Below are 21,299 nucleotides of genomic sequence, written 5' to 3'. Positions count from 1 at the left end.
GGTCAGCTCTCACAGGCCGGAGTAGGCACCGCCCACTGTGTTTCTGCATTTTCTCTGCTGGTGTTTCAAGCATGTAGACCCTCTTTTCTACAATATGGGACCTTTAAAAGCTGCAATAATCCATTATTTATTTTTACAATAACAATAATTTGTTATAACAATGTATCAAATGTTAAAGGGGTCGCTCACACACCCATTATTCAATGGATCTGCAGCTCCTCTCAGCTTTACGGAGCTTTATCGCAAGTTTTAGCTCGTTTTTTTTTTCAAATGAGCAGTCAGGTCCATAATGTTACTGTTCTGGTTCACTCTCACAGCTCTCCTCATAGCATATTTTTCAGCTAAAAAAGCTCCAAAAAAGCCACTCAACACTTTCTGCTCAACGTCAAAAATCAGAAACAGTTGGCAGCTACCTAGCTGGTGAATGTCAGAGTTGGTGGAGACCAAAAATGGAGCTAAAAGAGAGTGATACTGGACTAAAATGCACCATTTGCCGGGAGCAAGACCCCACATGAATGATAATAAGGGCTCCATAACTGCTAAACGTGTTTGCTAACAATGCAGTGTCAATGTTGTTGTTGACGAGTTATCTTCACTCCTCTTTATCAGCCTGACTGTAGCAGCAATCTGCAGAGATGACTGCTACTGTCGGGTGTTTTTATACTGTAATGCTGACGGCTGACTGGACGTGGAGCAGAAATGTGTTTTACTTACTGAGGATAATGTTACAGAGAGGAGACGGGAAAAAGGAGTGAGAACTGGAGTCTGGTGAGTGCTGAATTTAGTGAGAGTTGACCTGAATTCAAACACACACACACACACACTTCCTATGCTAGCGTGCCGCTGCTCACTAGCATATGACTAATGAATAGTAAAGTAATCAGGTTGTTTGAGGCGAATAAACACACTTACTTGAAACTTGCTTCACTGGTGGTGAATACACCAATAAACAACCACCTTTGCAGATGAGAATCTATGTCATGACTCAGTAGACATTCAATTCTTACATATTAGCCTGTATCATTGATGCTTAGTTTGAGGGTAGAAATTAATGGATTTTTGATAAAGATCTTCGGCTGATATCCTTCGCGTTTTTTTTTTTTTTTTAGTTTTTTGAGCGGGTTTTCAGTTATCACCAAAACACATAACTAACTAACTTCTGGGTTAGCCAGAAAAAAAAACAAACATCATCCCTACACCACTTTATTACCATGTAGCTCAGTTAGCCGTGCAGCTAGTCCGACCACTGGGGGAGGTGAAAGGGGCTAGCCTATCCGGCCCAGGGCTAGCTGGTTAGCATGCTACCTCCACTTGACATCTCTGCAACACACTACACAGGCCTGACGTCTTTATTTCATCACATTCTGTTCATAGTTTTTGTTTAATTTTGAATGTTTTAAACTAAAATTCTCACGTATTGCACCTTTAAAGCCTATTAAAAAAATGGTTTGTGGAAAATGTCTGTACCTTTAAAATATTTCATGTTAATTATAACACGTTTATGAAGATTTCAGGACACTATAAGCAGTCAATAAATCACACCAGTGATAAACAAAGTTGTTGGTCACAGAGAAGTTGGAGCGTGACATCACATCTGGGATGGGCGGGGCCAGCATGTGCACCGGCGTCTGCATATGAGCAGCGGCACACACACACACATACACACACACACACAAACACACACACCTTTCACAACGGCAACACGCTGAAAAGTACCGCCTTAAGAGTGAAGCAGCATAATTTGAGAGCCTGCTATCAAGTTGAAAGCGAAGAAGAGACCGGAAAGGAAAGAGGGAGGACGGGCAGAAGGTATCTGCGGGCGCTTGGCGAGAGACATCCCGGGCAGCGACGCCTGCAGCAGCAGCAGCAGCAGCATCAGGACCACCAGGATGGAGGGGGAGAATCACGGTTTGTCTTCATCCCACTCTCATGTAGTCTAGTTCGGCTTTTAGAGGACGCTCCGAGCACCTAACTGCACCATGAGTGTTTGCTTTTTTTCTTTCTTTTTTTTTTTTAGCACTGGTGTTGTTCGTGCTCAGCTGTGCCAAGAATACAGAAATCCAGACATGATAGATGTTCAGTGTGACTGACTGACAGGACTGTGCGCATTCATAATTTGGTAAAAAAAAAAAAAAAAAGTCATACAGGGACTCCTCACTCGTGTTTATTTAATGGGCATGCACACACAGGAAAAGGGAGAAACAGTTGGGTTTTTGTAAGCCAGCTTAAAAACAGGTGGCATGTGTAGTATCCCCAGCCAGAAGGGATAAAAATATAACCCGTGTGATGAATTATTAAGCATCACACTGCTGCTGTGACAGCATGCTGGACACTGTAGAAATCCACGTATTTACACAGAGGAGTGAATGCAGAGAAAAAGTTGATGTTTTGATGGGAAATGATGCAAACTGGTTTATTTATACCACCCAGTCTGTGGTGCACCGGCTCTCTAGATGACACACTTTCACTGAAACGCCTTCTCACAAAACCTCTTCTGTGCAGGAAATTCAACGTATAGGGTGACGACGTGAGGCCACGATGAGCTACAGATGATGGCTCGGTTTTTAAGCTCCGTTAGAGGCTTCATCTCAATTATTTAGCACTTTAGTTTTTCTCTGAGCTTAATGCATCTCAAAATAGAAGCACCAGCAATGGCCTCATTGCAAGATTTCAACTGATGCTCTGCTGAGGGAAGGGAGGGCCGCTCCCCCACATAATGAAGTTCAGATCGAACGTTGGAGATGAACATTTCGCACTGGCGTACACGTATTCTTGCGTTTTGACTCCTGCCAAAAGCTGTACATTGAGTTTTAAAGGAGCGCTATGTAGTTTTGGGGAAGACGATTTAATCAGAAGAGAAAAAAATGAACTTAATCAACAAACTCGGTTCATTTTCATGACTAAACAAACTGAATAAACAAACTGACCTTTAAGGACAACGCAGTTTCATTCTGTTTCCCTTTGTTTATATGTGGCGGACCCTGCCACCTTTCTAGCTTCAAACAGTATCATGGGACCTTATTTTACTCTGAGAACAGCTTGTTTATTCAGTTATGGAAAAGATTTTGTGTTATTACCTCACTTATATCATAAATATTACAATTCTGAGTTTGAATTTCTTCTCCCAAACTACACAGTGCCCCTTTAAGTATTCATCATGCCAAAAAACAAGGATGTTTACAGAAGCAGAACCAATTACATAAAAGGGAACTCCAGTTAAATCCAACAAAATAAAGCACAGTTTAAGGGATATCATTTATTTTCTAGATGTTTTTCCTCAATATATTATATATTATGTTGCTCAAAGATAAACATTTTTGCACATTTTACAAAGAATTTGTGTGCAATGGTCAAAAATTGACAATGATTTAAGCATTTGGATTCACTTAGTGGCAAGAATATATGAGGAAATATCTGAAAAAAGCCTGAATGTTGCATAAAGTTTGAATTTCTACATAATGCCCCTTTAAACATTTGCCTTCTGATTGGGTTATTCACACAAAGTAAACACAGTCCAGGAGTGACTTCTCGGCAGCTTGTACAGACTCATAATTATATTTATTTGCAGCCGCCCCCCTCGTCAGCACTTCGCCATTCAGCTGAAGAATCAATTGACGATTATGTAATTATGTGCTAAAGTGTGAGGACGTGTCGAAGCTGAAGTCCAGCACATTCAAATAATACTCTCACTGTCCATGACTCGTGGACCTGAATGATTAACAGTAAGTGGTATCATCGTTTCTGTTCCTGAACGCAGAGACTGTTCAGGAGAGAGCGTAGAAGGAATCCATCCGCTGTCGAGACTTGACTCTCATGCTTTTATTTTGGCATAGCTGTGTGTTTTTTTTTCTTATTATTTATACAGGCTAGACTTATGCAACAAAAATGGTCGTAATCGTGTGAAGACTTGCCACGTGCCTGAGGATAATCTGTATATTTTATATAGCCTCACAGCCACATATGTCATACTTTATAGCAGGATTACCACACTGTTTTTTTTTTGCTTTCTGGTGCCCTAAAACCAGTTATCTTAGCATTCATTCGGTGCTGCACTCTTTCAAAACTTCAAAAGCTGCAGGTTGTCAAAACCTCTTTGTTTTATCTTCTTTTTTTCCATCTACCTGTCAGTGCAGCTTTGCATAATGCACACAAAGGAAACAGTGTTCTGGTTTAAAGGCGTGGTGCACTACAGCGGCAGGTACGTGTGGTTGCTGCGGTTATGGGTGTCATCTGTCTCAGTTTGACCCCTCCTTCCTAGATGAAGGGGGTTGACGGAAATATAGTTGCTTCTGCTGTCTTGTAATAAGTTGTTTTTCTACTATGTACTGTCACTCTACTCATGTGAGAAGACAGGTTTACTCCAGCACTAAGCTCCTCTTACATTCAAAGCGCACTCAGATGAAAACTGTCAAATTCGCAGCAGCAGCAAATCCTCAGTGGACTTGTGCAGACGTACTCCTCAAAAAAAAGATTTTTTTAAAAAGGAGGAAGGTGAAATCTGGCACCTCATAGTCAACTTGTGCTGCAGTTGCACCTCTTACTTAACCATGTAAGAGTATAGAAACAACCGTTATTATATTTATTTGTTAAGCTCAAAACATGATCTCACGCCGATCACAAAGAGATGCAGATAAAGAGAGAGGCACACAAAGGCAGGATATTTAAAGCTCCGAGACAGATGGAACAGAAAGTGGGCTACGCTGCTGCAACTTACTATCAGAAAGATGTTATTTAGCGCATTTAATCTATATTTAGCCCCGTCAGCTTGACGTCTGGCTGTGGTGTGTGTTCAGCTGAGGTGTTCTGCTCCCACCTAGCCAGTTGTTAGTCACTGCAGGTGATAATGTGCTATGTAGGAGTTCCACCAACACAGATCAGGGAGCTGTGTGTAGGTTTTTACATCCAACTGAGGAAACTCTTTCATCAGACTTCTTGTCTACCTTCCCGAGCGTTTGAAGACAAACACATGAGTCCAGTAGACTGTCTACTGAGAGTCTTTTGCTTATAATATTTGTACAAGAGTGTGAGGGTTTGGCCCACCACATGTTTCTAGCGAAAGAGAAAGTTATATAACGAATAGCTATGTATGCTCTTCTATTTTTTTGTGAGGGAACTTGGGATCTACGGAAGCCCGGAGAGGCTTGTGAAAACATTTTTTTTAACAACTCAACTTTTGTGTCAAACACAGGAGAGAAAACAATGTATTAATCATCAGAATTTTTTTCTTTCTGGCCTCTCCATTTTCACCGTTTTGCAATTTAACACAATAGGTGCTTGCTTTTGGCCTGTGGGCCACCAATAACTTTCAGTTTTGGCCCTCCAAGGGAAAAGGTGTGGGAAGCCCGGATATATGATGCGAATCACAATTTCCCAGAGCTCAAAGTGACGTCTTTGTGCTTCTTTTTTACAACAAACTATTTTAAGACTCATTTACTGTCATGAATTGAAGAGAAAGGCAGTAAATTTAGCACATTTAAGAAGTCTAAGGGGACGAATTAAACCTAGATCAGCTGTGATGAACTTAATTTGTTGTGAGACTGAAGCCTTCTGGCTGCTTTAGTGAACCAAGAGTAAAGGTGTTGTTCCACACTCTGTCCACCTGGTGGCATGTCTGCATAACCACTCAAGTTAAGTGTTCATTTGGGTCCAGTTCAAAGCCAAGACTACATATGCAGCACTGTACAGAGGAGATCTCAGCAGCCTGTTTCCTGCTTTATGAAGGTGTTTGTTTCATGATGCATAAGCACATTTAGTCACTAGATATTATGAAAGTGTATTGATTATAGGAAGCTTCTTATTTCAATTAATAGAGGTTGTATGATAAACTACAGAATCTGGATTAAAGCTTGATTAGAATATGATACTGAGTTGGTTTTATGGTAGACGTGCTATTATAGTGGGCAGATGACAATATGTTCTCTCGCAGGTTCTTTATCCCGTCGGGAGACTCTCGACTATTCACAGTCGTCTGAACTGAGTACGTGCACAACTATTTATGTTTGAATCCAGGTGATTACCTCAGCCAGTGAGGTTATGTTTTCATCTGTGTCGGTTTGTTGATTGGCTGGTTTGTCAGCAGGATTACACAAAAGCTGCTGAACAGATTTCCTCAAAACTTCTGGTGCAGATCCGGATTAAGGGATGGATCCAAAACATTTTTCTCACTTTCTTTCACCATTAACATTTTCATTAATTTCTCAGGTTATAATACATGGATCTTGATGGAGAAAATCAGGTGTATTTTGGTGGCTGTTAGTGATGAGTGAGTACAACTTGATTCAGATAAAGGCTTATTTATACTCCCTTTACATAATAAAATAGATATGTCCATCACAAATGATATAGTTTAAGCAGTACAACAACTAGAGGGCGCTGCTCAGAGTCAAATTGGTCTTGAATGGACCTCCACTTTTTCTTTGTCACTGCCCAATCTCCTCCCAGCTGTCCTTTCATTGGTGGATTAAGGATGTTTGAGGGGCCCGGGGGGGAAAAAATAAAAAGGGCATCACATACCAGCGGGGGGCCCCAGCGCACAGAAAGTGGTGACATAGGCCTATTTATAGTGAAGAGAACATCATACAGATGTGTAATTCTTTCACCAACTCGCATAACTTCTCCTCGAAAAGTTCTGCCATCTTTAAAACTTCTTCCTCTTGTCCTGTGGTCGTGTCTCGCTTGAACTATTGGCTACACTGCCCCCTGCGACTACCTGAGGTACTGCTCCGTTGGTCTGTATCCGTAAGCTTTCAGAAAACATGGAAAAAGACAGACGTAATGAATGCAGAGTGTGGACCGGAGGATCTGTTTGTATCCGTATGCGTATGCGTAGCTAACATTGAGCACAAGGGAGCCTTAAAGGGGATAGTTAGGCCTTGGCGGAGGTATGCGTTCTACTGAGTGCCATCCTAGTTTAACACTCTTGGACAAACGCTCCAGAGCCACATGAGCTGTCTGTGGGATCAAATAATCATCGCATTGAGAGCAATCCTACTGTATAATTGATCATTGTGTATTGGCACCTATGGGCACTACGACCACTGTTTGTATCCTCGGGGTGTATTTCCTTCCTCATAAAACATTTGCAAAAGCTTTTCAACATTGTTTTCCTCCATGTTTACTTGCCGGGAGTGTTTTTCCTCCCTGTTCCTGCTGCATATTCTGGCTCATCACCACAACCACATGCAGATCGGGGGAATAGTGTGAAACCATCCTCGTCTCTAACTTTGTGTTGCACCTCGCTCAGCAAACCCTCTGAGACCTTATGAGGCAATAATACGCATAATGAATTGAAATTTACTGTCGTTGCTATGGCTAATTTGCCTTCATGGACGTCATTAGGGGCACTTACAGTTCGCTATGTGGACTCAGGCACAGCCACTTGACAGTTCAGTGTAATATGTTGACATTATTCCATTTACGGCAGTGAACTGATGTCTTTTTGACCTTGTTAGCAGGGACGAGGAGTACTAGGCTTACGAGTGCACTCCACACACCCACTATCTTTCTTTCTATCTATCTATCTATCTATCTATCTATCTATCTATCTATCTATCTATCTATCTATCTATCTACACCCACCTGTTTACCTGTTTATGCTCCCTGCAGGTGCTCAGCTACTTGCTGACAACACACTCTTATTCAGAGTGCTAACGAGTGGAGAAACATGCATACTAAAAAAGAGAAGATGAACACTTTGTGCTGACTTCACCGTGTGCCTCTCGTGACAGTGCTGCTCCTCTGGGTGATGTGCAGCTGCAGCATTTTAAGGGTGGTCGGGACTGACTTTGCAGTTCACGCCGGGGTCACTGTGAGGCGCTCGGGGGCTCGGAGGCCGACGATTGTTGGATCGGAGGTGAAATGAAGCGTGTGTCGAATCTACATTGTTCCGTAATTGCCACCTAGCCCTTGATGGCGGCGTCTGACAGAGAGCGTAGATTTGACGTCTTAATTAACGGCTGGCACTGAATGAGAGCGGCCATTGTCAAGGAGTGAGTGGCACTTTGTGAGTGACGTGCGGGCTAATTCAGAGTGGCAGAGGTTCAAGGGTGGGGGTAAACATTTCCTGCTTCGCGCCACAAGAGGAAGTGAAAAATCCAAAGATGAAATCAATTGACGTTGATTATGACCGCATCTGTGGCAGAGCCGGGCGGGTTTTATTTTGCTCTGAGTGTGTGTGCTCTCCAAAATGTGATTGTGTCATGGTGAATTGCCTCAATAGGTGTGAAAATAACCTAATCAAAACAAATGGCTCACAGTGTTTTGCCCAGGAGCAAATCATTTCTTCTACCCCGTTGCCAAGCAACAATGAAATCTTGATTTTTTATGTACAAGGCTTTTTGAAGCCAAAAATGATGAGTGACTAGAAGCAAAAAGCAACAGAGGGAACTCAAACGCAGCGCCGCACAAGACAATAAAGGGACTTTGCAGCTGACAGTTCGCCACGTTAAAACTTCCTCCTTAATTGTTTCCCTAATTGATTTTCCCTTATGATGTAGCTGTAGCATGCGCTTCAGAGTACAAACCCGACTTTTCCGTCTGTGTGTGCAATATTTTAGCTCTAAGAATATCTGCTTGAATTAGTATGGAAAGTAGCAAGTGGGAGAGAAAGAGAGAGAGAGAGAGAAAGAGAGAGGGAGAGCAGAGGAGGATAGAGGGAGGCTGCACAAAAGGGGAACAGGGAGAAAGCAGAAGTGATCTCGGCGTCCTCGCAAGTTGCACATTCTTATCGAGGGGGAAGAGAAAGTAGGTGAGTGTGAGAGGAGGAGTGGGGGAGGCTGAGCGGAGGATTCATCCCAGCCAGCAGGATTAGGTGAGGCGGAGTGACACAGGAGCAGGACCTCACAGTCGGAGCCCTCTCCATGGACTGAACGGCCGTGGGAGCTCTGAGTGAGTCTGTGCAGGCACAGCGGGGAGCCCGGCCCTCCGTGACTTCCCATTTTACTCCCTCTTGGTGTGAACGGTCAGGAGGCAGCGGCAGAGACACTATCAGAGACACTTTCACGCTCAGGCGCGATGGGGACGGTGAGCGAACTTTGCGTGTCCAGCCTTCAGACGTTCTTGTGTCCAGCTGTGAAGCCGCCCCAAGATGCTCCAGGTAAAGTCACACCAGTGGGCCTCGATTGCATCTTTGTGGTATTGACAGCGTGTTTCGTGGTGTGTTGGCTTCATTTTAAAGGTGCACTCTGTAGTTTTTAACGCCTAGACAAACTAAATAAGAAACTCTTCTTTGTTTGCATGACTAAATAAACAAACTGCCCTTAAAGGACAACACGGTTTCATTATGTTTTACTTTGTTTATATTTGGCGGACCCTGCCACCTTTCTAGCTTCAAGCAGTGTTCTGTGGACCTTATCTAGAACAGCTTGTTTATTCAGTTATGGAAAATATAAATATTTCTGAGTTGGTGTTATTACCTCAGTTTGAATTTCTTCTCCAAAACAACACCGTGCCCTTTTAAGCCATCATGGTGTTTTAGTTTTGAATGACTTCTCGTGTGTTTTGGAGGAAGAAAACCTGTTGATTGACTGTGTGTGTGTGTGTGTGTGTGTGTGTGTGTGTTCCCGCTGGCAGCAGCGATGATGCCAGCTGGACAGAAATAGAGGGAGCTTCTCGTGGCTGAGGAGGCTCTCTCATTACGCACAACTTAAACCTCTGCGCGCACACAAACACACACCGAGAGAGCTAATACTCACTGAGCAGATTTAATCTCCAACACACATCCACCGCCAGACTGAGTGACACCTCAAGTGAAATCACAGCCGCGCAGCGATCATGCTCACGAGGATCTTGATAATATTGCTGTGTCTTCCTAAACCTGGATAAACAAACCCCCGGTGCTTTCCCAGTTTAATTACAGATGGAGGTGGAGCTGGCCTCTTTTTTCTTTCTTATACTCCCCGTCTGTCAACACGCTCTCACATTTTGTCCTTGCACACTGTCGTAATAACGAGATCCGAGGCCGAGGTGTGCGTGTGTAGTCTGCTGTGTGGGGTTAAGCGTTCTGTGTTTAAAACACTGTTGACATGACTAAAGCGCCTTCGTTGGGCTGTGGTGAATCAGCTGACTGAGTGTGGAGCAAGGGGAAGCGATGCTGTCTCAGTGATTTCAAAACACCTGAATCAGCAGCACGGAGCTGCATGAAAAGCGCGGACTGTATTCGTTTCGGACATGCAATGGGGGAAGTTATCTGGATTGCTCTGGAGTCAAGAACATGGGAACAGCAGAGTGACTTAGATATATTGAAGAGAAAGTTTCTCATTAGGTATTATAATGCCAGTTTGTCATTTGAATATTCAGCCTCCGGGCCAGTTCGTGGGCTGAGAAGCAATGAATTCCCGAAGGCTTAATTTCAGCTGTCGCCCGCCTGCAAGTGTCAGTTTCTTTGCTTATACTGTAAAAAAAAAAAAAATGAGGTTGGGCAGTGTGCTTCTGTTTTTGATTGTGAATCATGCGAGTGATTCATGTGTGACTCATCTGAGGGTTGTCAAGCGAGTTCACGTTGTATCAGCAGAAGTATTAAATCACACGTGAGAGAGAAGTTTTAAAAAAAACTGGCTGACCTCATGCAGTGACATCTCCGTTTGCATCTAAGTCAATAACTGACTGTGGATGTTACTGTGAGTCTAACCTTCACCTTCACCGTCAAGTGTGGCTCAACAGTCCTGGTTAATCATCACAGGTCACAGGCCTGGGAATGATACCATGCGGGGTATCACTTAAAGCAGACGTGATCTTAATTTAGCCCATTAAAGGTGCAGTATGTAAGAAATGGCCACCTGTTGAATTCATTCTCCAAATGAATTGGAGGCAGCATATCAACAAAGTAACCACTAACAGCTGCTGTTAGTAACTGTAGCTGCTATCAGCTAGTGAGCTCAGTTAGCCATGCAGCTAGTGGTCCATCCTGGGACTGGGACGCAATGGGGAATGCTGGCAGGAAGCGGAGCCATGACGTATCATCAAGTGTTACGTGTTACAAGCTCTCTTAGCTTTTTTAGCCTAAAAAGAACATAATTAAACACCTTTGTTAAATGCCACAATCATGTAAACACAAGCAAAATAGCTGTCACGGATGTCCCTTAGTCCAGAAACGCCACCCGACACGACAGTTACTCCTTACTGCTGTAGCTGTATGCTTTGTGCTAACTTGGTTAGCCACTGAAGAACTGTTGCTGTCGCTACAGCTTTGTTCTTTGGCTCAGAGTCTGTGTGTTTTGTGCTAGCTGAATTAACTAGCTGCTGAACAACAGGCTTGCAGGCTGTTTACTGTTAAACAACCATATCCAATAAGAAAACTTAAAATCATAATAAATGGGAACAACGGACATGTCTAAAGGTAGCATGTTAGCATTGGGAAATTTTGGCTGCACTTTTTCTGCCATCCTTGTGCCACTAGCTCGCTAATAGCTTTTTTTTTCTGACATGGAAATTACTACTGTAGGCTCCAGGCGCAGCTCAGGACATAGTAAGCTCTTCAGGAGCACGAACAAGTCTGTTGACAGCAAGAACAAGAGTGTTCGAGAATATTGGCCAACTCAGCTTGTTGTAGAGGAGGGGATGATGTAGTTAGACAGTGGGTGATGATGCTAACGTCATAACAGTAGTGGTTTTAAGCTTTTTGACTTGTGACCCTTAGGTTCTGTCTGGAGTCCTGGAGATCCAGGTCCTCACTGATGTACTGTAAAACTTGGTTAAATACACGACGGATTTTCATCTGCCTGTACACTATCTTCTGCCATCATGTGCTATGCGTAGGGGCACAACTAGGCTATTAAGCAAGCTAAACACACTTCCAGTAAATGCTGACGACAGCGGATGGCCTTTGAGGTTTTTACTGGAAGTAATTGTGAAACTATGAAAACAGTATTGGACAATAGATAGAGATAAGATATAAAAAATCAGAAAAGAATGAATTTCCATGAATAAGTGTTGTAACAACACTTACAGTACATATATATACATGTATATATGTACTGTAAGTGTGTATATACATATATATATATATATATATATATATATATATATATATATATATATATATATATATATATATATATATATGTATATATATATATATATATGTATACATTTTTTCCTTGCAACCCTTTCAGGGGTGCACACTTCTAACTTTGTGTAATGATAGTAATGAAAGTAAAGCACTGATTTTAAGGCCTAATTGATTAGTAAGCCTCTGCACACTTACATGAAAGAAGATCATAATGTTAATATCTAATTGGACAGATTTCATGTATGCTTTGCTTCGGTGAGACAGAACTGATCCACTGGTAAAACACAGTTTGACGTGTTTTGGATGCTGAAAGAGACAGACTGCCAGAAAGCTGCTTCAAAGAGGAGTGTGTGGGAATCCAAACAGAGGCAGATGAAATCCACACAGCTCTGTGAGCCAAATAAGACCTTTCTCTTGGCATGGGCGGATTTGTTTTTCTCCGAGTTCTTGCTTTTTATTTTGAAAAAAAATAACACGAAGGCGGCGCGGCTGCACAGAAGCTGGATAATAATGTCTTCAGTTGTGTGTTTACGGCTACTGTCTAACGCGCTCCAAGTCCCACTGTTGTGCTGTAAATGTGAAGACATGTTGGCCTCATCAAGCTTTCATGCCTGCAGACACGATCCATCTATGAACAGCAGGGGTTTCATCTTCTCGTTCCCCAAGACTTATGCATAATTAATCACAGTTGAACAAATGCTCTGTCAGTCTACCGAGACAGTGATGGTGCTGGTTGGGGTGACCATGTCAGTCTCAGAAATGTACGCAGTGCAGATTGCTGCGAGTCTAGCCTGAGGAAGAGTGACTTCTAGACAGCTGTCCTACTTCATCAGGCGTTTCACACTAGCTCTCTAAAACTGTTGGAGCCTCCAACAGCACTATCTCTGTGTGCATATTTGCGTAAGTGTAGGTGACTTCTGCTGTAGGCAGAATTATCTAGCAGTTCAGAATTCATGGAGAGCATTTTATACGTATTAAAAACAGAGCTTTATGTTTGTAAGTGAAAAGTGATCCGCCGCCCACAGAGTTTCTCACAACCGCATGAGAAAAGCGACAGGAGAGCGAGATTGTATTTATTACATGACTCATGTCAGTAATGTATCACTCCAGTCTGCATTGCCTCTCACCCAGAAAATTATAGGATGGATTGAGCCAAAGGTCTCATTACGTCTGTCTGCACCTGTGAAAGTTTCAAAATCAGCTCGTGCAGTGAGTCATGGGGGCACGGAGCAACAAAAACTGCAGCCACAGCTCGTGCCAAAGAATGCTGCCGTGCATGCGGTAATATTTTCTCATTTTTCATGGCGAGCAGGTGTGTGGAAACTAATGTCCTATTTCTTAGTAGGAATGAATTGTGTTTGAAAGTCAAAGAGGCAGAGGAAAAGCGTGCGTGTGAAGTGACCTAACACGCCAAAGCTACTAATGTGTTGCTATTTGTGTCTACATGCACTCCTGTCTGTTGTTTTTAATATATATATATTGCATTGGGATTGGGCCTATCTGTCCTCGTGTCCTTTCTGCTCTCTGCAGGTAGAGCTGTAATTACTATAGATGATCAGCAGGGGTCAGTCTAGGTATCTCTTCTCATGACATGGTTAAACAGAATTTTCCCACACATATAAGACAGAGCCTTGTGGTTTCAGGAATGAGCCCCCATGTGAGCAGGCTTGCAATAAAGGGTCATTCCCTGATTTTACACATCAAGATCAGTTTCAAAACTATTACCAGAATAAACGTTGGCAATGCAGATCTCTGCAAACCACTGATATGTTGAAACTTTACATCTTGTGACACTTTTGTGCCTGTGGTCTGAATAGGTTAAGGCACAAAAAACACTTATGGTTGGGAAAATTTCATGTTTTGGCGTAAAGACACACGTCACAAACACGTCTGGCAATAATAATAATATCTACTGGTTTCATACTCACAAATGTTGAAATGCAGTTTTGAACTGCTGCTGCTGCCAGTAATGGAAAGGCTGTTATAAATTGGAGACATGGGGTTTGAAAGTCCTGTGTGTTGTTTACCAAACAAACAGATAAACTTTAAGGATTCATTTTTGAAAGTGTGGGATCCAGTGTTTTTGGAGCTCAGTGTATACTAAAGACTCGTTCTCTGCTGAATTCATTTTGACCTTTATTTCCCTGGAATATCTTATTCAGAGCTGAAGCTGAAAAAATCACCGGCTTTGCTGTTTGAGTCAGTAGGATTCATGGATCGAAGGTCAGCCAGTGGACAGAGTAGGAGGTTGTTTCGCAGGAAGGCACCCTTCAAACATGCGAACCAGGATCTCTTGGCTCGGTCACTGGCAACAACACTAATCCACAGGATCAACTTAGTACGCTAAGACCGAGCAACAGCTATTTCATAATATGACCGAGGCTCGTGTCAGGTTGAAATGTGCTCGGATGTTAGCGAGCTACTTTCAGCTTATGCAGATTTAGCTGCTTAAAGAGAGATCACGTACAGCTGGAAAGTTGTCGAAAGAAGCTCTGTCTTTATTTTCTAACCGTCCCTTCATAGCAGACAGCGCAGATTCACGTCCCTGAGGAACAAGACAATATCCAGTCTAATATCCCTGCCAAGAATACCTGCAAAGCCTATATTTTTAACTTTATGTGTCATAAAGGTGTCGCATATGGAGGACTGGAACTGCCAAAAATCAAAAGTAAATAAATAAATGGCTCACTAAATAAATTAATTAAATACACCAAAACTTGTATTAAAAATAAATGTAACCATTAATTAATGTATCAAATGTGACACAATTGATATTTCTGTTTTCATTTACTTCTGTATTTATTAACATTTGTATTCATTCTCTTATTCTTTTACTTTCCCATTTAATTTTCCATTTTATTTATGTAGTTATTCATTTTAAAAATGTATTTATTTATGTATTATTTTTTCATTTGTATTTCGCAAGAAAATACATAAAAATGTAAATAAGTAAAAAGGTTTATAAATGAATGGGAAAGTAAATTTAAAAAATGGAATTAATACAGAAGTTAATATATACAGAAGCAGCCTTATTAGTGGTGCATTTAATGGCATATTTACTTATTAATTGAGACATTAATGTATTTTCCATTTTGGCAGTTTCAGTCCTCCATACTGGCATGTGTATTTTTGTAGGATTTGAGCCCATGGTTTATGATTTAGGTGTGTTACATTACATTAAATCATCAGTTCCTGTTATTTTCAAACCACAGCACTGTAAAAATGGGAAAAACATGAACCAAAACTGCTCGAAAAAAAGCAGTGATGCATAAATAAAGCAGAAGCAAACATTTGAGGAATTCTCTATAAGTCACTGAAACTTATTCAGCTGCGTCTTTTCACATGCAAGAACAAAACCCTCTTTACACTTCGTAACCTCACGCCGTTTTAATGTTTTCATTAACGTCACGGTTATCCGAGAATCTGCTCTACGCGTCTTTATGTAGCTCGGGAAGTCGCAGACAACAGTGTGTTGATTTCATCTGATGAGCTTTTCATCTGAAGGTCAAACAGCTCTCTGGTTTCACTTCTTCGGGGTTATTTAGCAAAGATTTACAACAGCGCTTGCGGGAATGGATGAACTCGTAACAATGAATTGAAACTCTGTGTGAGGAGGGTTTACTCCACACAGGCTGCATTGTCAGTTGTTGAGTTTGAGCAGCACAACTGAGGCATTCATGGGACACAGCTTGAAGACGAGACCCTCGACTGAAGTACCCGTGCAGACTAAAGCCTTTCAGGAGTCTGTTCATGTCATGATGATTTTACTCTCTGAGCCAACATGGTCTTGAATCCCTTTTTAAGTCTTGATTCCTGCACTTGGAACAATTAAACTTGCAGTTTAATTGTTCCAAGTGCAGGAATGAAGACTAAAAAGGAGAGGAGAAGAGGTGGAGGAGGTGTTTTCTTTTGGCCTCTTTCATTGGTAGCGAGAGCAGCATTCCTCTGTTGGCCCTGCTGTGCTCATCAACAGGCAGGGACAGGCTCGGCCCAGCACAGGTGCTACACAAACAGCAGGCTGATTTATTCATATTTAACACGGGGATGAGAGAATTTTTACAGTTTTCCCTAAAATATGCAGCCTGCTGGAACAAAGAGACCCCCGTCATATGCACCTTTGATCACAGACGGCATAAAATATGAACGTAGTGTGTGTGGAAGGGCCAGGATGAAACATGAAAGTGCTAAATCAGAAACGGAGGGAGTGTTATTGCTGCAACGGACATAAAACATGTCGCTCACTCTCACCTGGATTTGGTAAAACCGGTTTCACCATTAATAACACATCCCTGCGTGTGTAGCTGTTGGTGTGATCTGAGAAGCAACCGAAGTCAAAAGACTTTTTAGGAGGACTTTCAAACTTTCTACATGTTACTTTAAGTGCAAATTATTAGAAAAAAAGCCCTACACACTCACAGTTGTGGATATACGTGATTCAACAGGTGTTTGAAAGTCTCTGCTCTGCCACAGACAGGTGTTGTTGCTATTTTGTTTGTTTCTGTGGTAAAAGTCTGCTCTCCCTCTCTCTGCGGATGTGGTGAATCAAACACAGCAACAAACGCACCATCAGCACAGAAGCGAGGTGCTGTATCTCTGTGTGTGTGTGTGTGTGTGTGTGTCAATCACTCACACCCTGCCCCCACTCTGCCCTATGTGTGTGTGTTGTATATGTATGTGTGCGTGTCTGTGCGTGTGTGTGAGAGTGCGCCCTAGGCAACAGGGTGGAAATGCAGGAAGCCAACGCGTCATCTAGCCCGCTGCTGCACCTTCATCCTGCGAGACGTCAAGTCAACAGAAACAGGAGGCTGGTACCGGATATGTGGCACCTCTTCTTTAAAAATAAAAGCCCAAAATAATGATCATATGGCAGCCCATGTAATAGCTACTTTATAATAGCTATTATTAGTAAATAGTATATTTTAGGCTATACACATGCGTTATAAATAATCTATTAAGCACATCGACGACCACTAGACGACCTGCAAGGAAGGTTATTATTATGTGTTACCGTAGGCCTATAGTTGTTGTAAACCAGTACACATATGTTTCTGTTATGGATACAAATTTAGTGTTGCACATGATTGTTTATAATTTTATTGTGTGTGTTGTGTGAAAATAATGTGACACACTTCATTTGACTTTTATTGCATATCCATGCACATGCATATATGCACCCATATCCCAATATTCCTACTTAATTCTGCGTGCCGTACATTGCAGAAACATTTGCCTCCTTTGCAAATTTGAAGAATAGCTTTTGATTAAAAAATAAAAAAAATAAACATAGGTCTACTGGTTTACAAGAAATATAGGCCTACAATAACACACACTGCATATATGCATATGCATGGTTATGCAATAAAAGTCAAACGAAATGGATGCAACATAGCTTTATAATCTCCATGGGGTTTACTTAGACTAAATATTATGACCACATGTGCCGAATTATCACCAAATGATAAAATGTATACAGCAGCCACATTTCCCAGAGGAGTCTAATCCGCTTACGTGCCTGGTGAAGCGTCCTTCAGAGTTTTATTGTGAAGGTCGTGGCCGGAAGCTGGTGTATCTCCCTCAGTAGCCGGTGACAGAGCGGCGCGGTGTAAAGACTGGCTGCTTAAAGTCCTCCGTCTCCTCAAACCACTCCCTTGAGCTGTCGACGGAGGCACCCTTCACTCACCGGAGCCACCATTCCCAAGTGTATTTGTTAAGTCGTCTGAAAACTGTTTGAAAAAGATCGATATAGTTACCGAAACTGGTATCTGCTCTGACTTTTGACGCTCGGACAACGCTTGAAAAGTTTTTGTACTCGGACCTGCCGGGCGGAGACAGCATGGTGTTAAAATCAGAAGACGGCGTAGGTGAGTGAAATTCACGAGGAAAGACGTTTTTAATCGTCGACATGTCGTTTAAATGTCTTCACGGGACTGTTTTTTGGGTTTAATGTGTGTTTATGATCCGTTCACACGGCGAGCTAGTCCGGAACTGTTAGGTTGTGTTCACGGGAGAAGTTTTCTGTCGTAAATCCCAAGTGGAGCCAAATGCGTGTGAGTGCGTGTGGCCTTGTTTACAGTGTTTACTCCACCGTTTGTATCACCACAGTTGAGCTGGACTCACTCAGTCTACTTTATGCATATTTTATAAACCCCCGTGGTTTCTAAAAATACTAAACTTAACATTCCTTCCCTGAGAAAACACATGGAGAAATGCACAACTTAAACTAATAGTGATATTGTTATTTAAAGGGGCACTATGTAGTTTTGGAGACGAAATTCAAACTCAGAATTTTGATATTTACAATATTAATGATGTAATAACACAAACTCAGACATATTAATGTTTTCCTTAACTGAATAAACAAGCTGCTCTCAGGGGAAATTAAGGTCCCCAGAACACTGTTTGAAGCTAGTGGCAGGGTCCGCCACAAATAAACAAAGTTGTTGTCCTTTAAGTCAGTTTGTTCATTCAAGTTTATTCAGTCTTAAAAGCAAAGAGAGTTTGTTTAATTAGTTTGTATAGGCATAAAAAATAAAGTCAGTTTTTCTTCTGATTAAAATGTCTTCCCCCAAAACAGCAGAGTGCATCTTTAAATACACTACTTAAATTTAGTTAGGGATATTGGGATATGCAATAAAGGCCAAACAAAAAATTAAACAAAAATCCAGATATGTCACAGAATAAACAATCAAGTGAAACCCTAAAATATCCCTAACTGATTTTGGTTAGTGTATTTGTCAAGCTGCAGACACATCAATATTTGTGGGTTTTCAATTTTAGCAGCCGACTGTGGGTGTTATTTCTTAACCACGTGTTAATACTTAAATATTAATGCCTGGCCTTTCATGCAGGACGCACTTTACCAGCTTTATGCATTAGAGGAAACATCCTCAGTGTCATTTTTCAGCTACCAGCAGCAACAGGTGTGACAGCAGACAGTAACTCCTCCAGTGTCAGCCTGAAAGAAACAAAACACCACTGTTATTCGTATTCTTGTGACATTTTCTTTATCATTTCTGACTTTGAGTAGGTTATCTTAGTTAAAATCACGGTATTATCCCTTTTCAAACTGCTTTAATTAAATAATATTAAAGAATGGTTGTAGTTCTTTTATGCGCGGTTATTTTTTATTATTACCACAAAGTGTGTTACCATACAAAATAAATGAGTGTGCAGCCTTTGAAGTCATACAGAAAGCCTTTGTTGCCGAGCATGACGCCTTCATCTTCTTTGGCTCGGTTAGCCCGGCAGCATTAATTAGCACCCTTGACTTGCGTCACAATTAATCGTGTTACAGAACAGTGAACAGTCTGACTGACTGATCCTGTTATATGCTGCTGCTCCTTTGTTCTGCTGATGAAGAGGGGGAATTTACACACTCTCTCTTGGCCTCGGTGGCCCCGACTGAGCCTGGCTGGCACACAGCTGCATTGTTTTCAAAGGGATGAGAGATGGGAACAGTCGATTCTCTTCGAGTCCATTTGTCTCTGCCACTTAGAGGTGGGTGGTCTGGGAAGTTAAAGTAGTTGTCACTAATGGCTCCCTAATGAGTGGCGCTGAGAGCCCTAATGGGCCCTCTAGAGCTGTGTACCCTGCCTGGCACTAATGCCCGGTGGTTTGATAATCGTCATTCTCTCCCTATAATCATATTTTAGCCTTCTTTCTGCATCGGTTGCAGCCCTCCGTATGACTCAGGAGAGTTTCGTTCTGTATACTTACTGCTATAATGCAACTGTACATGTGTATTTACTGGACAGTGCAGTTGGGTGGTGTTGTAATATAAGTCTGATGTTTGGTAGCACAGCAACACCCTGTAGGCTGCATTGCTGACATTTTTTAGGGCTGTATCACCAGCCGGTGAATGAGATAGAAAAACAGCGGTATACAGCATTTAAACAGCTGCAACCTGCCGCAGTGTTTGGCTCGATGTAGAACTGCGATCAATACTTTTGTTTTCATTGTTTGTTTGTTTGTTTGTTTTTATATCAATAAAATTACAACTTCCCTTTCATTGGTTGCCATAGCAACACGTTTTGTCTTTGGAAAGTCTTAGTTTCATAAGCAGCCAACAAAATGTAAATGATTTTATAACGGTATGAATCAGAATCCCTTTTAATCGCCAAGGAGAGGTACAGGAATTAAAAAGAGTTAATAAACAAAGAAGAAGCACAAATTTTAAAAACAAAATGTACATGCATTGAGGGAAAAATGTAAATTTGAGTTTATAACAGTTAAAAAGATTCTTATAATCAACTTCTACATCTGATAGATTTATTATTGTTGTCCAGATCTTAAAAAAAATTAAATTATGGAGCCAGATGATTGTTATTTATCACATCCAACAAAATAAGATTTCTTTGCCACATGCTGCATCTCTTTCCAAGTCTAAGCCAAAACAATTCATTGTCAAAAATTAGATAATCAAGTAATTGCAAAATTATTAAAACAAATACAAATGTTTTCTGGTTTCAGCCTCTCAAATATGAGCATTTTCTGTTCCTCTCTCTTTTATATGATTATGTGTTTGATGTCTTTGAATCAAAACAGTAATCGGCAGATTGATTTGTTGTTTGCATCCCTGGTCTAAACTTAGTGCTGTCTCTCTCAGTGTTGCCTGTAAATGTTACTACATTCATTGTAAACACAGTTGACAGTGATTTGCGTGGGAGCTGTATTTGCTGTCATACGTATACTTTTGTGAGACGCCATATCCTCAGCTTTCCATAAGTAGATCAACTGTTCCTGAACTTAAAAGTGTGTGAGGGGATGCTGCAGATAAGAGCTTGCCAGTCAGTCAGTTAGTCAGCGCTGAGGCTTCAGTTTGGTCATAATTTACTGCCGTCCAAGTCAGAAACATCTTAAGTCACACACAGTTTGTCTTAGACCAGATTTTTGTCACTGCTACTCCTGCCTTTTTCGCTCTGCTTTGCAGAGATTAGCTTGCCTCTTCTCTCTCTGCACTGATTTGAGTGAATTTCAGGTTTAGGCACGCCTGGAGTTGTTTTCCTCATACAGGACAAAACTCTTGTGATCGTCCCTGTTGATAGGGCCATGAAATTCAAAATGGCGGCTGATAGGAACTCCATACAGAAAGCATTTCTGAAGGAGTGTGCTGATTTGCCTCCGAAGCACAGCTCTGGTGCAGGTCAGGATTTGGTTACGATCCAGTTAAACATGAATAGTCTGCGCAGCATTATTTCTAGAGAGATCTCTTGTTGGTTTTCCAAGTAATTTGGCATAGATGCTGTTTGTATGGTTTTGAAAACACAAAGGAGGCCTTGATAAAGAGCTGGCA

The 21,299-nt window shown here is 41.6% G+C and overlaps 1 protein-coding gene across 1 annotated transcript in view; it reads left to right on the top strand.

Moving 5' to 3' along the window:
- Positions 1–8,739: 8,739 nt before the first annotated feature.
- cyth1a (cytohesin 1a) overlaps positions 8,740–21,299 on the top strand; it is a 37,197-nt gene continuing 24,637 nt past the window's right edge. Inside the window, exon 1 of the mRNA XM_073493935.1 lies at positions 8,740–9,094. Within this exon, the coding sequence (XP_073350036.1) occupies positions 9,013–9,094 (82 nt within the window). The 5' untranslated portion in view covers positions 8,740–9,012. The remainder of the gene's footprint in view (positions 9,095–21,299) is intronic.

The sequence above is a fragment of the Pagrus major genome, chromosome 23 (genome assembly GCF_040436345.1).
Source record: "Pagrus major chromosome 23, Pma_NU_1.0".
Classification (NCBI taxonomy): domain Eukaryota; kingdom Metazoa; phylum Chordata; class Actinopteri; order Spariformes; family Sparidae; genus Pagrus; species Pagrus major.
This window is presented reverse-complemented; position numbering and strand designations above follow the sequence as displayed.